General features: G+C 36.9%; 1 protein-coding gene across 6 annotated transcripts in view; it reads left to right on the forward strand.

The window, feature by feature from the left end:
* Nucleotides 1-21,000, forward strand: part of trappc9 (trafficking protein particle complex subunit 9) — a 299,446-nt gene that overhangs the window by 144,881 nt on the left and 133,565 nt on the right. The window contains exon 23 of one of the 6 annotated variants that reach the window (XM_062979973.1): nucleotides 1,948-19,170. The exons of the other annotated variants lie outside the window; for them this stretch is intronic. Coding sequence (XP_062836043.1) covers nucleotides 1,948-2,066 — 119 coding nt within the window. The 3' untranslated portion in view covers nucleotides 2,067-19,170. Of the gene's footprint in view, nucleotides 1-1,947; nucleotides 19,171-21,000 lie in introns of those variants that run through there. 6 annotated transcript variants of the gene reach the window in all.

Here is a 21,000-nt window from a genome sequence, read left to right on the forward strand (position 1 = left end):
CCAGTTTGGTGTCATCTGCAAACTTGATGATCGTGCTCCTCCAATCTGCTGGGACTTCTCCTGTTCTCCAAGAACTCTTGAAAATAATTGCCAGTGGTTCTGAAATAACCTCAGCTAGTTCCTTCAATACTCTTGGATGTAGCTGATCTGGCCCTAGCGACTTGAATTCGTTTAGAGAGGCCAGGTGTTCCTGGACAACTTGTTTCCCTATTTGGGGTTGGATTTCCTCTAATCCTTCGTCCATTCCATGTTGCTGAGGTTGAAGATGGCTTTCTTTTTGTGAGAAGACCGAGGCAAAGAAGGCATTATGTAGTTCTGCCTTTTCCCTGTCCCTTGTCACCATCACCCCATCTTCTCCTCGCAGAGGCCCTATTGTCTCCTTATTCTTCCTTTTTCTACCAACATAAGCAAAAAAGCCCTTTTTGTTGTTTTTAATGTCCCTGGCAAGCCTGAACTCATTTTGCGCTTTAGCCTTGCGAACCTTTTCCCTACAGGAGTTGGCTATACGTTTGAATTCTTCTTCGGTGATTTCTCCCCTTTTCCACTTCTTGTGCATGTCTCTTTTGAGTCTTAGCCCGGTTAGAAGTTCTTTGGACATCCATTCTGGCTTCTTCGCACTTGTCTTATTTTTTTTCTTTGTTGGCATTGTTTGCATTTGCGCCTTGAGTATTTCACTTTTTAAAAACTCCCATCCACCCTTAACTTCCTTGTCTTTTAATAATTGCGTCAATGGAATGCCACTCAGTATTTCCTTCATTTTTTGGAAGTCAGCTCTCTTAAAGTCCAGAATGCATGTTTGACTTGTCTTAGTTTCAGCCTTCCTTTGTATCGCAAACTGCAGGAGCACATGGTCACTTGCCCCTAAGGATCCGACCACTTTGACTGTATTGATTAGGTCTTCCACATTCGTTAAGATTAGATCAAGAGTAGCCAATCCCCTTGTTGCCTCTTCTACCTTCTGGACCATAAAATTGTCTGCAAGGAATTTGTTGGACTTTGTACTCCTGGCCGAGTTTGTTTTCCAGCAGATATCGGGATAGTTGAAGTCGTCCATGACTACTATATCTCTTCTTTGTGCCTTTTTGGTCAGCTGTTGACAGAAGGCTTCATCAAGTCCTTCATCCTGACTTGGAGGTCTGTAGTAGACACCCACAATGAGATCTCTTTGAGTCCCGGTTCCCTTGATTCTTATCCAGATGCTTTCAAGCTGGTTTCCCGGATTACAGTCTTGCATTTCTTCTGCAACGTAACTGTTTTTGACATATAAAGCTACTCCCCCTCCTCTCCCTTTTGTTCTATTTCTGTGAAAGAGGTTATAGTCCTCAATGGCTACATTCCAGTGATGGGAGTCATCCCACCAGGTTTCAGTGATGCCTATGACATCGTATTTGTGGTGCTGTGCTAAAAGTTGGAATTCGCCTTGCTTATTTCCCATGGTCTGTGCGTTAGTGTAAAGACATGTAAGCCCCTGTGACCTTCCCCCGAGCTGTTTATTTGGGATTATTGTGCTCTCAGTACTTGGTCCTTGCTATGTTTGTGCAGCCCTCTGTTTAGCCTTTTGGCAGTTCCCTGTGGTCGTGGGTAATATAGTGTTCGCCAAGCTGTTGTTCCCCTCCCCCTTACAATAGCTGGTGGGCCAAAAATAAATAAATATAAAAATCCATGGATATTTTTTGTGATATCTGCCACCACACAGAAGTACAAAAAAGCATAATAATCCTAATTATGCTGCGAGTTGGACAAGCTTGCTATGCAACAACAACACCGATTCATGGAGCTCGCGCAAAGAAATTGGGGTGTTTGTTGACCACTCCTCTTCTAAACATTAGTAATTCATTCTCAACTTCTATGACTTGTTGAAATCATAGCGCATCACACTTGACCTGACAGATAAACTCGAAGAGCCATTTCTTCTCTACCTAATCAGGATTTTTGCAAATCTTTTAGGAGATGCTGTTCTGCCCACAAAAAGTGCACCAGAGCATTATTCTACCCACAAACTGAATAAAGCAAATGGAGAGCTTATTGAAGAGCTTTGTGATAGTGCTGAAATGGAATGCATCTGAACTTTCTGGACATCGTAGCTTCTTTAGTAGTATTTTATTTTCTAACAGATTGGTAAATATAATTTGTCACAGTAGCATGAGAGGTCAGTAATATATTTCACGGGGTTTCTTTATACTCTCTAAACAAACATGAACAGATGTATGCACTTAACTATTTTAGATTAAAACTGTGTTCCAACCCTTGCAGCCAGGTGTGATAAATTATTTATAGGACTTTATTGTAATCTGTTCCCGTTCTAAACTGTGCCCTCTATTTAGTATGAAAATTGCTTTATTAATTGAAAACAGGGTAAAATATTTTGTTCAGTGGAAAAGGAAGTCAAAAGATTATAGTGCAAATTGTATTCTTTAAAATGTAAAGCAGAAGGATTATGTGTGTGTGTGTGTGTGTTTACATGAAAAGACAGGGAGGATAAACATGAAAAAAGCGAAATTTGTAGCCAGAATGTGTCATTGATAATGAACAGACGGTACCCAGTTAGTGTTAATTTTAGCACGGCAAGAGAGTATTGGCAGGAAGCCAGAAGTGGAGGCATTTGGAGTGACATGCTTTGGTCTCAAGTTTGCTTTCCAATTAGAGGACCTAAAAGCAAGTAACAGAAATATTTATTATAATGTCGATAGTGTTTGTGACAGCACTTCCGCCATTGTTTAAACAATCTTCCTATTATATGTTTAAATCAAGCTATTTCTAGGTGGTATGCTGTGACCTGAAATGCTGTTGTTTTAACCTTTTCTAAGTTGTCAGATTTTCTCACCTTCTACTTATCAGTCTTTAAGATCAACTACACAATTTTGTGTGATACTGCTTTTTAGAAATAAATTATTTTGTTAGGCACACATCTGCTCTAATTCATATGTCACCCTGGACAATATTTCTGCTTTTTCATAGTTTCACTTGTAATCTTAGAATCATAGAATCATAAGAGTTGGAAGAGACCTCCTGGGCCATCCAGTCCAATCCCTTGCCAAGAAGCAGGAAAATCGCATTCAAAGCACCCATGACAGATGGCCATCCAGCCTTTGTTTAAAAGCCTCCAAAAAAGGAGCCTCCACCACTTAAAAGATTTTAAGATCTCTTAAAAGATTTTAAAAGATTATTTCATTTATTTCATTTATTTGAAAGACAATGTTTCAGTAGTCAGCAGTGCATACTTGCAGGGATCATTTATTAGAGTGTTTGAAGAGCAAGTTTTATTTGAATGGCCTGAAAAATTGAGGCTCATTAAAACTTCTAAATCCGAATATGACCTCAGATTTGCTCCACTGGTTACAGTTTTTTCACAACTTGTTTTGATGTTTTTACGTTGTATTATGTAACTGAATGAAATTAGTATTGCAATTAGTTATGAAATTTGGGGAGCTTTTTGTGAAGTATGACATTTTTATTGTGCTTTTCAAATTTCAAATATATTAAAAACAGCTACAGTATTCAAAAATGATTTTTCATAGCAAGACTGATATTATTTTATGTTGTTTTGCGGTAATTGTTTTATATTGTATGCAGCCTTGGAAAATGATGAAGTGGCATATAAAATTATGAAAAAACACATCCATCAGTACTAGCCTGGTTCTGTGGAAGTGTTGGCTTTAAGATCTATATACTTCCACTTGTGGATTTGAGGGGACAGATTGACATGACCATTGACCTTGTGAAGAAGCGTTCATTTCAGGAGAGTCGAAGAAGCAGTACAGATCTTTATAGTGCAGTGGTGGGCAAATTATAGGCTGCACATAGTCTCCAAGGGATGATATTGTGCCCCCTGGGAAGCAAGTTTTTTTGTGTGTGTGTGTATATATATATATGGCTTCAAAATGCCTCCAAATGATCTCTGATTTATGAAAGGCTAGTGATCAAAACAATTTTTTGCAAAATTTATCGCACATACTTTGTTTAGAAGAGCAGTTTTTCTAAAATGATGGTCCCAACCTTAAATGGGGTCCACTTAGTTTAGTTTTGCAATAGCCAAACTAAATAGAATAGAAAACAATAGAATCTAGACATGTAGCTGAATCTGTTGGCAATGATTTGCACTGTTTACAGTACTCCACATATAGGAAAATCATCCTGTTTAACCAGCTTTGCAAATGCTGATTTGTTATTAGTATAAATGTTTGATTTGTATACCTGTTTTATGTACCTATTTACCTGGAGTCTTGAAAAAGATTATCAGGCAGAAAGGGATCACGAGTGGAAAGAGTTTAAGAAGCTCTGCTCTAGAGCCCATGAAGGCCCCAAAACACAATTTAAATGCTTCACATATTCTCCGTAGAGTGGGGCATTACGTCCTTATTTATTTATTATTTGTTTACCATATTAAAAATAATTTGGTCTCTGATTAGGACTTCTCACATTACAAATCATATCAACCTGCCCGAATGTTAAGATCTTCTAGTGAGGCCCTCCTCTTGTTGCCACCACCATAGCAAATGCGGTTGGCAGAAATGAGAGTTAGGGCCTTCTCAGTGGTTGCTCTAACTTTTGGAACTCCCTCACCGAAGAGGTTAAAACAGCCCCCTCCCCGACATCTTTAAAAACAGCTAAGGACCTTTGTGCAAGCTTTTGATGAAGACACTTAGCTGTAATGACAGGAAGGCTAACTTTTATTGAGTCGCGTTAACCTTACCATCTGTCTTATTGAGTAGGTTGCAATAATTGTATTAGATGAATGTTTTAAATAAGTATAGTTATCTCGGATTGTAAAATTTTTTTATAGGTTGTGTTTTATATATGCTCATTGTTTTATATTGTCTTTTACACAGTGTTGTGAGCTGCTTTGGGTCCAGTTATAGGGAGATAAGTGGGATACAAATAAAGATTTATTATATTATTATATTTATACCTCGCCCTCTCTCTGCCCCCGAAGGGGCCTCGGAGCAGCTTACAAGTAGGCAACAATTCAATGCCGTATAAACAAACATAAAATAAAATAAACATATTTATCCTCTAAGTTTCATGTGACTCTCTAGCTTTCCATGGTTTCCCATATTTTATAGCAAGTACTCATTGTTTCTATAGCATCATTTCTATGAAAATTATCTACCTCTCTTCCCTCCACCTGATCATCAGTTTCAAGCCAAATCTTATCACTGCCTGAGAGATCCTTAATTCGTTTTATTTCATTCCAGTGACATTTATTGATGTGAACTGTAATTTAAAAAATCCCAAAATGCTTGACTTATAAGGCTGCAAAAGCTGCAGATCACAATTAAGAATGGCACATCTCTTGTAATTAAGAAGTTTGTAGTAATGGATGATTGTTTTCATCATCTAAATGGGTTGGAGCTCTGTGTTGTGTTCAAAGTTTTATGCCGTTTTGCAGAATAAAGTAGGGACCGTTATTAACCTGCGAATAACCTAATTCATGACAAGCACCTGTTTTGTACCACTTCATTCGTACGTTGCTGATACTGTTCTCTCAAAGAGGTCTTTACATTAGCATTTTGGGTCTAATTATGATAGTGTAGGAAGGTTCTTTTTGCCACAAGGATTGATAATTACAAATATTAAGATTCCTTTTGCACAATTGTATAAAATAAAAATAAAATGATCATGGAGAATAATTCATCAAGTCTTCATGTTTAATTTAGGGATGATATGTTAAACACGGCAGGAGAACAAGCCTTATGTGATGCTTAATGGATGTATAAATTGTTTGCTGTATTGCATTCATAGAGTATAGTGTGAAATACACTGTGCTAATTGTGCATCAGGTTTAAATTGAACATTTATAAGTTTTATCATCATCTTTTAAAACTTGTGTTAGAGCTGTGCACTCCATTTTGTAATATAGGTTTATATCTAAGAATCTTTTGATATCCAACTTCAGTGTCCTATTCTGTTTGGCCTGTGAGAAGTTTATATGCTCATAAGCAGAGTACTGGTATCCAAATATAGATTTATCAGTTATTCATTCAGGCCCAACCCATAATCTCTCACATTTAGAATTTAATTCTTCATCTCCACTACCTTCAAACACTGATACTGTCTCCACAGTTTCTTATGTGTTGAACTTTGTTGATGAGCTGAGAAGTAATGGGTAGACCTTTCTTATTGCCATATGTCCAACAGTGCACTTTCAATGTGCAGCCTTGCATTAAATATATCATCACCATAATCATCATTATCTAAGGTTTATATGTAGTTGGAGTAGAACAAATTACCGTCCGGTCAGCCTCACATCGATACCAGGCAAAATTCTGGAAAAGATCATCAAGGAAGTGGTCTGCGAACACTTAGAAACAAATGCGGTCATTGCTAATAGTCAACACGGATTTACAAAAAACAAGTCATGCCAGACTAATCTGATCTCTTTTTTCGATAGAGTTACGAGTTGGGTCGATACAGGGAATGCTGTGGATGTAGCATACCTGGATTTCAGTAAGGCCTTCGACAAAGTCCCCCACGACCTTCTGGCAAATAAACTAGTAAAATGTGGGCTAGACAAAACTACAGTTAGGTGGATCTGTAATTGGCTAAGCGAACGAACCCAAAGGGTGCTCACCAATGCGTCGTCTTCATCATGGAAAGAAGTGACAAGTGGAGTGCCGCAGGGCTCCGTCCTGGGCCCGGTTCTGTTCAACATCTTTATTAACGACTTAGACGAAGGGTTAGAAGGCACGATCATCAAGTTTGCAGATGACACAAAACTGGGAGGGATAGCCAACACTCCAGAAGACAGGAGCAGAATTCAAAACGATCTTGACAGACTAGAGATGGGCCAAAACTAACAAAATGAAGTTCAACAGGGACAAATGCAAGATACTTCATTTCGGCAGAAAAAATGGAAATCAAAGATACAGAATGGGGGACGCCTGGCTTGACAGCAGTGTGTGCGAAAAAGACCTTGGAGTCCTCGTGGACAACAAGTTAAACATGAGCCAACAATGTGATGCAGCAGCTAAAAAAGCCAATGGGATTCTGGCCTGCATAAATAAGGGTATAGCGTCTAGATCCAGGGAAGTCATGCTCCCCCTCTATTCTGCCTTGGTCAGACCACACCTGGAATACTGTGTCCAATTTTGGGCACCGCAGTTGAAGGGAGATGTTGACAAGCTGGAAAGCGTCCAGAGGAGGGCGACTAAAATGATTAAGGGTCTGGAGAACAAGCCCTATGAGGAGCGGCTCAAAGAGCTTGGCATGTTTAGCCTGCAGAAGAGAAGGCTGAGAGGAGACATGATAGCCATGTACAAATACGTGAAGGGAAGTCATAGGGAGGAGGGAGCAAGCTTGTTTTCTGCTACCCTGCAGACTAGGACACGGAACAATGGCTTCAAACTACAGGAAAGGAGATTCCACTTGAACATCAGGAAGAACTTCCTCACTGTGAGGGCTGTTCGACAGTGGAACTCTCTCCCCCGGGCCGTGGTGGAGGATCCTTCTTTGGAGGCTTTTAAGCAGAGGCTGGATGGCCATCTGTCGGGGGTGCTTTGAATGCGATTTCCTGCTTCTTAGCAGGGGGTTGGACTGGATGGCCCATGTGGTCTCTTCCAACTCTACTATTCTATGATTCTATGAAACTCCAAACTCAAGTTGAGCATCCCTTACCATGGATTCCAATAGCAAAAATCTAGAATTTTCCGCATGGGTGACTGAGATAGTGACATCTTTGCTTTTCCCATGGTTCAGTGTACACATAATTGCTTTAATGGACAAAACTATTAAAATATTGTGTATGAATTTAATTATCTTTAGGCTGTGTTGATAAGGTGTATGTCAACCATAAGTGAATTTTATGCATATACTTGGGCCCCATCTTAAAGATATTTCATTATGTATATACATGCAAATACATGCAATCAAAAATTCAAAGTAATCCAAAATCCCAAACACATAAAAGGGATAAGAACATGTAATCTTAATTTCTGGCATTTTTATCAGCTTTTAAGGGGTGGATAGGCCTCTGCTGTGCATTCTGGTCATGTGCTGGCAACTAAGATCCTTTACATTGCAGTTCCACTTGGACAGCACAGAAATGTATGGGTTTCAAGTTGGAAGCTGTTTGATGTTTAGCACTGTTTGGTTTTGGCTAGAGCATACTTAACAAGTGTCTTTATATGCATTGTAAGCTTGATTGGCTGAAGCAGCTAGATTTAGAAGGAGATCAAGCATTCCTCACCACACCAGCACATCTATAATTCATTTTTGTGTGCAGATTCCCTCTCCACATGTGCTCTGTTCTGTTTCTTTCAAAATAACGCTGAAAAGTAATTAAAATGCCTGTCTCTCAGGTCTCTTAATTAAAAAATAGTGTGTTTCAGCAATTGAAAGATGTGCTGAGATTTCCCTGAGGCTTCCTCTTGCTATAAAAAGAACATTCTATTTTCGTTTTACTTTCCTCTGATAGAGAACCTCCTACCCTACTTATTCATTCCCGCTTGGAATTTACTGATCCAGTTGCAAGTCTGAGCTATTTTAAATTAGCAGCCATGCCAGATCAGCCTTTAGGGTGCACTACTTCATTTAATAAAAGGAAGCTGTCAGCTCAGTGCCTTGCTTTAACTAAAACATTCAGCGGGAATAACCCATATATAGTGTCAATACCTTTTTATTTTTAATCTTTTAACTTTTTCACATGAAAAAAATCTTTTGGCAATGAGAGGAAGGAGATATAACATGTTTTCAATTTTTCTTCCCTAAGCAAATTCTAACATCTTTCTTTGCTCTGCTTTGTGAAATGATATGCTGGCTTCCTCTGATCTTTCAAGCTGTGAGTTTGGGGAAACGTTAAGATAGTCTCTTGCTAGTAAGAAAGTACCCAGGGATGATTTGCATAGCAAATTGAACATCTGTCTGATGTGTACATTTGCCTTTTTTAAGTAGTTCTGTTAATTAAGCATTGCAACTGAAATCGTCAGGGACATTCTTATTTAAAGTTGTGATAATGGATATATGGAGCCTTTAATATGTGTTTAATACATTACTAGTCATCCTTTTAAACTAAGAATGACCCTGATGGGTATTAATTACCACTTGTTAGCTTAATAGCTGATGCAAGTTGTACATGAGTCTTGTGAAATGGCTATCATCATTATGATGCATGGAAGAGGATGGGCAGGTCGAATGAGCATCGGCATAAATATTAAAATTTGTTGAGGGGCACAGTATGAAGAGTGTCTCAGTGGAGAGAGTATTGTCCACTATTCTTATATCCAACACTTTACTTTTTCCTTTTAAATGAATTTCTATCACTCATTATTGTGGGAAATAGTAATAATATATTTACAGTAGAATGAAACATGGAAGAAACCACCTCTTAGGAGTTCTTTAGATCACTGGTTCCCAAATTGTTTTGGTCATGGAACCCTTCAAAGCCCCCCCCCCCCCCCCACCACCACCCCACGAAACTCTAATTCTGTCCCATATTCCTATTGCCTGTATATTTTTGCAAGGTAGGTTTGGAAATAAAAAGATATTCGTATTATATTTTTAAAGCTGAGGTACATTGAGTTTCAATAAGATCTTCATACTCTGGCAGAGATTTTTTAACAGTTTTTAAAAAAAGTTTTAAAAGATTATTTTGCAGAAATCCTATGATGATTTGTAGAATCCTAGGGTCCTAGTTTGGATACGGTTGCTCTAGATATTATTCTTTTATTAATGAAAGCCATTAAAAACATTTAGCAACTATTTATGCACATGATGGTTAATCCCTACATCTCTATGAGGTCATCCACTTTCTCTTGGTCCTCTGTTTGGTCTTATCAACCTGTCATGGATGTCTCTCTTTTTTTTTTAATGAATCCCATCCAGAAAATTTCTAGGGGACACTTTACAGGTCTTCCCATTATGGCACCATAATTTTGAAAATAAGGATTCTTAAAAAAATAGAGAACTTATTAAAAGAAAAGTGGAGATAGATGTCATTCAAATAAATATTAATTTATGAAATAATTGTTACTTCTTCTGATTTCAAAATGTGAACTGGTTAATGACGAACGATCTGTTGAAAGTCACTTGCAAGTGCATAGGATGTCAGAGCTCATGTCTCTGAAATAGGAAGGTATTTCTACTGCAGCTGTTTACTCTGCTAACATGTACATCCAGAGCAAGTTCTTCAAATTTAAATTTCCATATTTATGCCCAAACCTCTTTACTATTTTAATGTCCTAATGAGGAAAGTAATTTTATCATTACATTTATCGTTTAACATTGCACTTATTTATTTATTTATACAACATTTTTACCCCGCCTTTCTCACCTGAGGGGACTTAAGGCGGCTTACAACACCCGGCAAAATTCAATGCCAAACAAGTCAATAAAAATTAACAACACATTTAAAACCATTAACATAATCAATAAGAATACATTATACAAACATTAAAAACATATAAATTACCATACTTAATTCAATTCTTCCAAGAACCTTGCACATAGACCTTGGTTCAGACCCTGTCAATATAATGCTTACTCATAAAATGCTTGGAACTAGGGTTCTATTTCATCCTACAAACTAAAGTATATAGGTCAAATCAGGCATGCATCAGCTAGCTTGAAATATTATTTTTTCTTCTTTGAAATTTTGGGAATGTTTAAGACTGGTCATTATGATGGCTGCCTGGCAAGGATTCAGACATGCTATAAATGTGGAAGTGTTCTTCTGAATCAGATCTTGCAAATATATCACAGCAATTGTCCAGATCTCATTATATTCTCAAAAAAATTTTGGAGCCTGGGTTGGACCGAATTCCCTCTCTACTCTCACATTGTAACAGGGATTTTGTCCATATGTTATCATACTCATTGACAGGTTGGAAGAACTCTTTATGGGCAGATGAAGCAAATTAGAAAATGGAAATCTCACAGAACGAGAACAGCTGTCCTTGTTTGGAATGTGAGAATCTGGTGATTCCAATATGTAACAAAAAAGCGCAAAATAGAATTTTAGTAATATTAATAAATAATTAATTAGAAATATCATTTTAGAAACAAGAAGCAGTCTGATGAATAAATGAGACTCTTTAGAGATGTGTCAAGTGCAGATCTTTTTTTTCTTTTTTAAGTGCAGTTGAATGTCAGTGGACGTTCAGTGAGAAAATAGACAACATGCACCAGAAAACTGGAGCTGGATGAAATAAGGTGATGGTAGTTTTATGTTAAGTGGGTAATTATCACTTAAAGGATTTCGGTGATGGAGGATCTTGTTCAGTTTCACTTGCTAACATTTTCTTCCACTCTCCTTCCTTTTATAAATGAGTGTCTTATTGATTTAGAAACCTTAGCCAAATGAAGCCGTGAAAACAGTGTTACTGTAAAATCATTGATCAAAAAGCTCACGAGATGACTCCGGAATGAAATCTAATTGTCTGAAAGCCCATTTAGTAGTAATCTGCATTATATTTTTTGAATATTTAACGTCAGTGTGACTTGGCCTGTATTAAAAAAATACAGAATTTCTGCCTAGTGATATACAAATATTACCATATAATTGGTCTTCATTTTTCCATAGTGACCCCAGAAGAAATATATATGCATTTCCCCTCTTCATTTTTGTTATAAAACCTGAGCAGTATATACAGTAGAGTCTCACTTATCCAACACTCGCTTATCCAACGTTCTGGATTATCCAACACATTTTTGTAGTCAATGTTTTCAATACATCATGATATATTGGCGCTACATTTGTAAATACAGTAATTACTACATAGCATTATTGTGTATTGAACTACTTTTTCTGTCAAATTTGTTGTATAACATGATGTTTTGGTGCTTAATTTGTAAAATCATAACCTAATGAACATAGAAACAACAGCAGTTTAAAGAAATGAAGAATTTCTTATGTAGCCTCTGCGAAGCGTAATATGGCCTAATATGGTTTGTGCTGAATGCAAATAATTGTTTACATGTATTGCAAGTAAGCCAAGAGGATAGTTTTATTGCTGAGGGAACATGTTCACTTGGCCATCTTGAGTCTTTCCTCTGGATCTTGATTCCAAAAATCCCAATTTTATGTGGAAAACTGAACAGCACTGGAGTCGTCACATAGCAGCAAGTACACTATGCTCCCATATTTGTGGGGAATATGTTCCATGACTCTCCATGGATAGCTGAAACCACAGATAATAGTTAGTGAATGCTATATTTTGACTATACTTGGGCTAGCAATGTGCCGTAGGATTGCGCTGGAGCATCTAGACAGGTCTACAATCAGTTTCAAGAGAGGGATTTCTTTTGTAGTGTGGGCAAGTTGAACCTATGGATAAGGGAGTTTGACTGTGTACAGTAGTTTTTCTCTATTGGTGTCCACACACATCTAGAGGGCACCACCTTCTGTTTAGCAGTACCGCCAATATGTGTAAAGGTCTTGCTCTCAGCTCTTTCCATTCTGTTCAGGACTCTGCTCAGTTTGTGTTCTGGTCAGAACTCATTGTACTTATTGAAATGATTATTTACAGACCTAAATATGAAAAGCTATGGTACCTAAATATTCAAGAAAATTGCATTTACATGCCACACCTTGTTAGTTAAGAAAGAGAGACCTATCTTTATTGACTGTTGCCTGATAAGCATTTTTCAATGACCAAACCACATATTTCTATGTTTCTATTATAGCAAACCTATAACTGCCATTGCCTACTGGGATATCCCACAGTTTGTTTATGGCCTTCAGAATGAGCACGTTATTAAGCTTTCTGCCCTCATGTATTTTGGAGTCTTGATTTGTGTCCACTTGCATCCCTTGAGTCATTCATCTGAATTCAATTCCTTGTCCTACTTATATCAGTTGCTGAATAGTAGTAGCCCAAAGGGGCACCAGATCCTGTCTGATCTGAGAAGCTAAGCAAGGTCAGCCCTGGTTGGTACTTAGATGGGAGACAGCCAATGAAAGCTAGGTGCTGTGGACTATATTTAAGAGGAAGGAACTAGAATAACTCCCCCTTGCTTAAGAAAACACTATGAAATTGGTAATAATATTGAATTGAATTGAATATATTTGTATGCTTCAGTGGATCAGCTTTGTTTGAACTACCAGTTGATTTTAAGCCATTGTTTCTACTTCTTCAGATCATAGAATAAGCAAATGAGAAGGCTCTCTCCACAAAATATATTTGCCAGCTCTTTCTAAATATCATTGAAATCTTTATTTTGCCCTTTTCTTATCAGAAACCAAAGGTGATATTACATAGCCATGCCATTCATTCCACAAAACTCCCATTCTCTCTTTTTATCTGGAATGCCTGGAGGTAATTGTATAATTGCAGTTTTGCAACAGAGCTCTCGTTTTTTTCTTTAAAAACATTTTCATGAAAATCTTCTTTTTTATATTCTCTTCCACCCACTTGCTCTTCTTTCTTTCATAGTTGACAAAGACTGTATTATATCATTTTAACCCAAGAGACACTGGTGTACTCTACATGTTTCAATTGTTTATCTTTCCCTCTCTTTATAATAACCCATGTGTAAACTGTGACTCGTTGTTTTGTCGCCTTTCCACTCTTCTGGAAATTAACATTCTGTTGTGATGTACTGTAATTCTGTGTGAAAGATCCTCGAATGTAATGACAATGTGTAGACATTGGGCAAACTACTCTTCACAGAAGAGCTGTGCTTCTGTAAAAAGCTTATAAAAATTCATTTTCGAGCATCAGTGGTAAGATAACAGATTACAGAAAGGACATACTACCACTTATTAAATCTTGTTATTTAATGTACTCTTTATGCCAGCTTAAATAAAAATGCCATGCTGCCTATTCAAGGAATATTTTGACAAATAGTGTGTTTTAGAAAATAAAGTAAAATTTGTATAAAATTTCCAATATATGGACTATGAAAGAATTATGGTGCCTCTCTTTTTCACATATACATACAGGGAGAACATGGCCTTGATAGAGCTAGATCTAGATCTATAGCACCTCTATTTTGGGCAGTAGGGTCATTGTGAAGAAGGTATGCTTCCTAGCATTTATGTGCCATCATGACAGCTTGCTGGGGTTGTGAATATCATGCCAATTCTGGCTAAAAGTGTCATCTAATGTGTCTTTGGTTCAAGTTTAACTTTAGTTGTATAATATAGCCTTAGACAAGCCCTAGCTATGTCCCCTGCCTGCAACATGGGAGTATGAAATATGCAGGGGAAATTCTAGTTAATAAGTATTAATAATCTCTTCCTCTTTATCATCCAAGTTGACTTGCCAGTAATTAGAGATAAATACAGGTAAATGTGAAATGGCAGAACCACATAGTAAAAGTCTAATGCATTATAAGGTAATGAGCAATGCAAATGCCAAAATTGAAAAGTGGCATGAAAGGTGGAAATCCTACAGCAAAAGAATTGGAGCGGGTCCCTGAAAAATCTTAAAAATCAAATTTAAAACTGTTTTAAAAATAAAACCACAAGGCTATTTGATTTACAGTCTCCATAGCTGCTACAGCATAACTATTGCTACCAGGTGTGTAGTACAGGTTTCACATCTGAACATTTTATTTGCCATCTGATCTAGAGTGATTAATACATAATTGACTTTCCATGTTGATTCTTTTAAAAAAAATTCTTGAGTAATAAAAATCAGGGCTAAAGTCAGAGTTCCATGGAAAACAAATGAAGAGTTCCATTACCAAATTTTTTTGGAAACTGCTGTCCTACAGCTCTGCAGATGTCGTTGTCCTATGCATCCTAGCATGCCTCACAAGGATTGACGCTGCTCATTGGTGCTGGGAGTTTTAGTCTAACAGCAACTGAAGTGTTGCCTGATTCTTACCACTATTTAATTCCTGTCATTGAGCTCTGCACAGGGTGACCTAGCAAACACTTGACTGATTTGAGTTATGTATTTTCCTTTGAGATTGTATATATGTTAGTAATAACCAATTAATATAAATTATCTCTTTCATTGGCCTCTTAAACACTGATGGGAACAGAACTCAAAAGGTTTATTGCCATCAGTCTTGAATGGATGTATGGCTGCTTTAAATGCCCAGTCGCTGGTTGTCAGCAGTATTGGAGGATGCCGAATTTCAGATGCACTTTTTAATGACATTTTAATAATGAAAAGGGATAATATATCTATTTTTACTATAGTGCCATCTGTTAAGAAAGTACACTTTAACTTGTAAATGTAATAATGATTCAAATTGTAAATGACATTCTGTATCGGGATGAAATGTGTACTCTATATTTATTGCTATATAACCTTCCAATTATCGCTCAGCCTATATATTCATTTTAGGACATTCATATCCAGTTTTTGAACCACAAGGGCAGCTTACAGACAAAAAACAAAACAGCACTCATTAAAACACAAACAATCCCAGGCATAAATAATTAAAATTGCTAATAGCAATAATAATACAACCAACAGTGATAATGACAATTAACCAGCACTATAAAAAGACTCAGTTAATTAAATTTTATTTATTACTTATTTAAAGTATTTTTGTACGGCCTTTCATTCTAGAAGAACTCTTGAGGCAATGGACAAATAAAAACCAATACAGACACTTTAAAATACGATTTAAAAACAATGACACAATCTAGTTTTGAAACAATTAAAATAGTCATTTCAAACATTGGGAACCATGAAGAACAGAATTGTTTGTGCAGCCTGCTCTAAAGTAAAAAGAGATGAGCCTAGCCTATCTTTTAAAAAAATGTTTGTTCCTGATAGTGAAATAATAAACCTGTTTGAGGTATTGCATGGAGACTTTGCTGAGTCTCTACTCATGTGAGCAAAGGAAAAGATCACATCTTGCTCCCTTTGGCGTCTAGATTTATGTACAGTGTTCCTTCACTACTTCGCGGTTCACTTTCACAGATTCTCTGTTTCATGGTTTTTCAATAAACTCTAAAAGAATATTATAGATCATAAAAAATTACAATTTACAGCCTAAGGAAGGGAGGAAGGAGAAGCCGAAGGGAAAGAAAAGGAGCCCAAATGGCAACGGGAGGAGAAGGAGGCAATTTATCAACACACGATTGGTTGATAAAGGCTTAAAATAGTGTATATGTAACTACTAAAATAATGTATAAATATTAAAATAAACATAGTGTTCCTACTTGGCGGATTTTCACTTATTGCGGGTGGTCCTGGAACCTAACCCCAGCGATAAGTGAGGGAACACTGTATTCAGTTGTTGATAAAGAAGGATGCATCAGTAATCAGATGAACAGACTGAGGCTTAGGTGGGGATGCTGTTCTTCTGGAACTTTAATTCACAATTTGGATGTGCTCTTGGAGCTGTGTTGTCTTTTAGGGAACAGCAATAGCCAAGTTTATGTTGGTACTCTAGTGATGTATCTCCCAAGGTAAACCAACCCTACTACTTCTTTGGGGTATTTTTTAAAGGCACACAGCCTGTTGTAACTTTTTCTATCTGCTGTTTTCTTTGCAAAGTTCCCAAGCTACAATTAATACAGAATGTGGCTGGATTGGTATGTGGTTGGATTGAATCACAGGGAAATAGGACGTCATCTTAACAATTCCAGCTGACTGTGAAATTCAGTTCTGTTTACCTATTTTCATACTGAATGACTGGAGTAGAATTAAGAACTTAGATGTATGTCTTCAAGATGTTTCTGACTTGCAGCAATCCTAAGGCGAGCCTATCATGGGGTTTGTATTTCCAAATGTTATTGTAAAATTTAATGTTATACGTGAGTAATTTGTGTTACTCTAATTCTTGGAAAATTAACTTGACTCTAATACATTTGAGCAATTGAGATTATAGTGACCCGACATTTCAAAAGCTGTAGATACTATATTTAAAAATTATGTGGGAAATGACATCCTTAACGCTGATACTGTTTGTCTCAGAAATGAGATTACTTTTGCTAATAAAATAATAAAATAAAACTTTTAAAGTATTATTCAAATTGTGATTCATTTTTCTATTCTCCTTCAGTAGATGTAATAATGGGTTTTATACATTCATAAAGTAGGGATGGAAAAGAAGTAAGGAAGAGTTTGTGAGTAAGCGAGAAACTATTTTATTCCTTTCTTGTGTTACAGCTTATAGTATGGAATTAATTCCAAATAATGTTAAAATACTATATGATGCAAACATTTAAAAAAGAACTAAGCACCCAATAGTAATACAATATCCTAAAGAGTTTAAAATATATATACCTGAACAATATAGCCCATTAAATATCTTTCTGATCCGGTTAAAATAAATAATAAACAATTTTGAACTGTAACCGAAAGAAATATAAATGAGAGGCAATTCATTTCCATTGGGAAACCAAGTATAAATATCTTCCTGTTCAGCTTCAAAATTGTCCCCACTTCTTTGCTTTTGACATAAAGTGCAACTTCCCTGCAGCTGAACCCATTTTCAATAATACAATATATTTTAAAGCTGGTAACTGGCTTAACTGTCATGATTTCTGTGAAGGAACCTTGGGGAAATGTTTGTGAGACTGCTGAATATTTCCTTTTAAAGAAACCCAGAATACACAGTAGAACATGCTTGAAGTTTGCCTCTTCCTTTCATGCCTGGATGTGTGGCACCTGTCCTACAGATGAAGAAATGGTTCCTGTCATGACCATAGAAGTGCCATAATGTTGTGCTCTGTTTAGCAGAAAATTGCACTATGGGGCCTTAAATTCCCTTCCCTGGTTCATATTTTTATGCTATAAAAGAAAAAGCAATGTCTTTAGTCTGCAAAACAGTGACTTTATTGCTGATAATCTAATGCAGGTAAAGTGAGAGATGCATATATTTGCCAAACATCACAATGTCATGCAAAGATATAATCAAACGCTCACTAGACTATGCTTCTTTTGGCAAAGCTTATTCTGGATTTTCCCACCACTGAGGTTGTGCTGTATAATTTTATTAAAATTATGTTTCAATTTTTATTTTATTTTTACCTGCCTTTACATAGTGGAAGTAAAGTTCTATGCTGTGTGTTTCATCCTCAGAGTAGGACTTTATTCTATTTTAATATCTCTGTTTTGGAATGGAAAAGGCCTCAAACCTGGCATATTTGTACATGATGGCAAAAAGGACTCTGTTCTGAAAGTCCTTGCAACTGTCACTCTTCTTCTCAGCAGTTTGTTTGCTGTTATCCTCATATACTCACTGCGGACGTTTTATGTAGGAACTATGGAAACCACAGCAACAGTGCAATGTATGCTGCAGTCCACGTTCCTGGAACTTGGTTTACAGGAGCTTGGCCTAAAGGCTGCAAGGCCAAGGTCCGGTGTGCTGTTTCAGTGCCTACTTACAACTACTGTGAATATGAATGGTGAGGGATTGCAGTCACCTGCAGTATTTGTGCTATGTTTGTGTTCTTCCCGGAGGATGTGCATACACTTGCAGCAACTTGGTTGCTCTGATGGAAGAGTACTACTCAATTTTCTTTGGTCAGATGACACCTGGAATATTGTGTACAATTATAGCACCACAAGAAGGATATTGACAAGCTGAGATGCATTCAGAGGAAGTAGACCAAAATAATTAAAGATCTTGAAACTATGGCCAGGGAGATGGGATATGTTTAGCCTAAAAACAAAACACTTCAAAAAGTGATATGATAGCCATGTTTAAATATTTGAAATATACTGATGATGGAGCCAGCTTGTTTTCTGCTGCTCTAGATACTAGAGCATTTGAAACTACATCCTGAAAACTACAGGATAAGAGATTCCATTTAAGCATTAGAATGACTTTCCTGACAGTAAGAGCTGTTTGACAGTGAGCCAGAGTGTGGTGGAGTCTTCTTGTTCGGCAGTTGTAAAATAGAGGCTGGATGACAATCTGTCAGGAGTGCTTTGATTGTTTATTCCTGCATGACAAGGGGTTGAACTAGATGCACCTTTGGTCTCTTTCAACTCTTTGATCCTATGCATATTGTGGGGAAAGCCCTACACAAGGTCCTTAGCTAGAGGAATCTGAGCTGGCAGCCAAACTATTATTTTAATTGGTTTGTTTTTAAAAGTTCTAATGATACAGTTCATATTGTTTCATTTTCTATATAGTCCTATTTATCTTTTTTTTTAAAAAAAAGTGTGTGTTTTCTGAATTGTGAGGAAAAGCCTGGTATACAAAGTAATAGTAATACAAATTCTTCCCATTCTCCTGTTATTACTCCATACTCGAGAGAGTTGCTTTCAGTGGTGTCTGAATACCAAATTATTTACTTCTGAAATTTCTTTCTGATGTCTTTGACCCAATTATGCCAATTGGTAGAAGGAATACATTGATTTATTGAGCTTTTACAATAACTACTTTTGTAATCTAGCACCTCATTAGTTTTGCCACCAATCTGTTTACTAATTGTCCATGTGTTCTCCCTATAGCAGTTTGATATTTCATTATATTTCCTGCATAATTACTTGCTGTTCATTTGGTGCTCTGAATAAATATGTTGTTGCATATTTAACAGTCTTTTAAACGAATACATTATTAACTCTTTGAATATTTGAGTTGAATTGCCCGAGTTTGCTTTTTAATTGTTTCTTCTCTGCCAAGTTAGCTATCGCTAAGCTTTTAGTTCCAATTCTACTTTTAATTTTATTTTACCGATTACTATTCTTCATCCTGTGTTTGTCAACTGTTCCCTTCTGTGAGATACACCTAATGTTGCTGAATAATTACACTTCAGACCATATTTTCAGATCACACTCTTGATCTTGACACTTGACGCACTCCAACTATAGCACTTCCTGTGCCCCTCAACTGTTTCTCTTTCATTGACACCATGAAGTCATATTACTAAGAGCAATTATTCTCACCTCAGTAAGAAACCAATATGTCTTGTGCCCTTCATTTAGTTTAACCGAACAATTAGCGTGTTTCTTTGCTCTCCATATGTGCTGTATTGCAAAGAAAGCAAGCTTTGACCCATCTAGACATCTAAAAGATGTGAAGGATGTGTACACTGCTTATATGTATAGTTTTAGGACCCAGGTGGAACTAGGGTTAATTTTTGGCTGACAATTCATATAGCATACCAAGGAGTTCGGGGGAGTATAGTCCATAAAATAACTTTTCCAAGACCTGTGGAGATTATAAACAAGTGAAATAAAAAACATAATGCAAGGAGAACCTGCTTTTTCTAAGTCATTTGGAACCATCTACACATTTGGGGACTTTTTGGGGCGCGGGACACAATGTTAATAAGAATTCCAAGGGCCAATGCACCTTTTCTTGATGAGGATGAGAACATTTGTGGATTTTATTTTACATCTCTACAAAGTCTATGAAAGACTACCAGATGAAAGATGTTCTCCTTGGAGAAGATCATCTTGTTAGAGTATTCCTTTGAACAAATATTTCTACAGTTTCTTGTGCAACATAATGTTTGCATTTCACCATGTGGTTTATTGGAATAAGATTGGCAAATATAAAGGAAATGTTTGTGTGTGTCTTTTTCTTTTTAAAGACAAGCTTGGTGTTGTCCTTATAGTATGACATTGCATTCTCCCTATACCTGTTCAAGAATGTCCAAGTTTCCATTCTGACACTTTCATAGTTGTTGTTTTTTTTAATGATTTTGTGTTTAAGGTGAAATGTTCCTGGTAATATATCAATAATTTATCTGGTAACAAAACTATTACTATTTTCTAATTACATTTATGTTACAGTATATGCAGCATACCTTCAAAAGTTGACAATTATTTTTGTATTGTATAGCACTTATTATAGATTGAATGTCCATTCAATTTCTATAGGATATTGGCATCCTTTTAGAACTGTTAAATGTCTAACTGGAAAAAACATTGTGTTACAAAGAATCAATTAGTTTTGAATCCATTGCAAGCCTTCATGAAAAATGGAAGATACATAAAAGGCACTCCCCCAATGAACCTGCACGATCCCTTCATTCATCGGGGGAGGCCCTCCTCTTGCTTCCACCTCCGTCACAAGCGCGATTGGTGGGGACGAAGGAGAGGGCCTTCTCCATGGCAGCCCCCCGGCTCTGGAACGCGCTCCCCAGGGAAATTAGACAAGCTGCCACCTTGGAAGTGTTCAGGAAGAGCCTGAAAACCT

This window comes from Anolis carolinensis, chromosome 4 (assembly GCF_035594765.1).
Source record: "Anolis carolinensis isolate JA03-04 chromosome 4, rAnoCar3.1.pri, whole genome shotgun sequence".
NCBI lineage: Eukaryota > Metazoa > Chordata > Lepidosauria > Squamata > Dactyloidae > Anolis > Anolis carolinensis.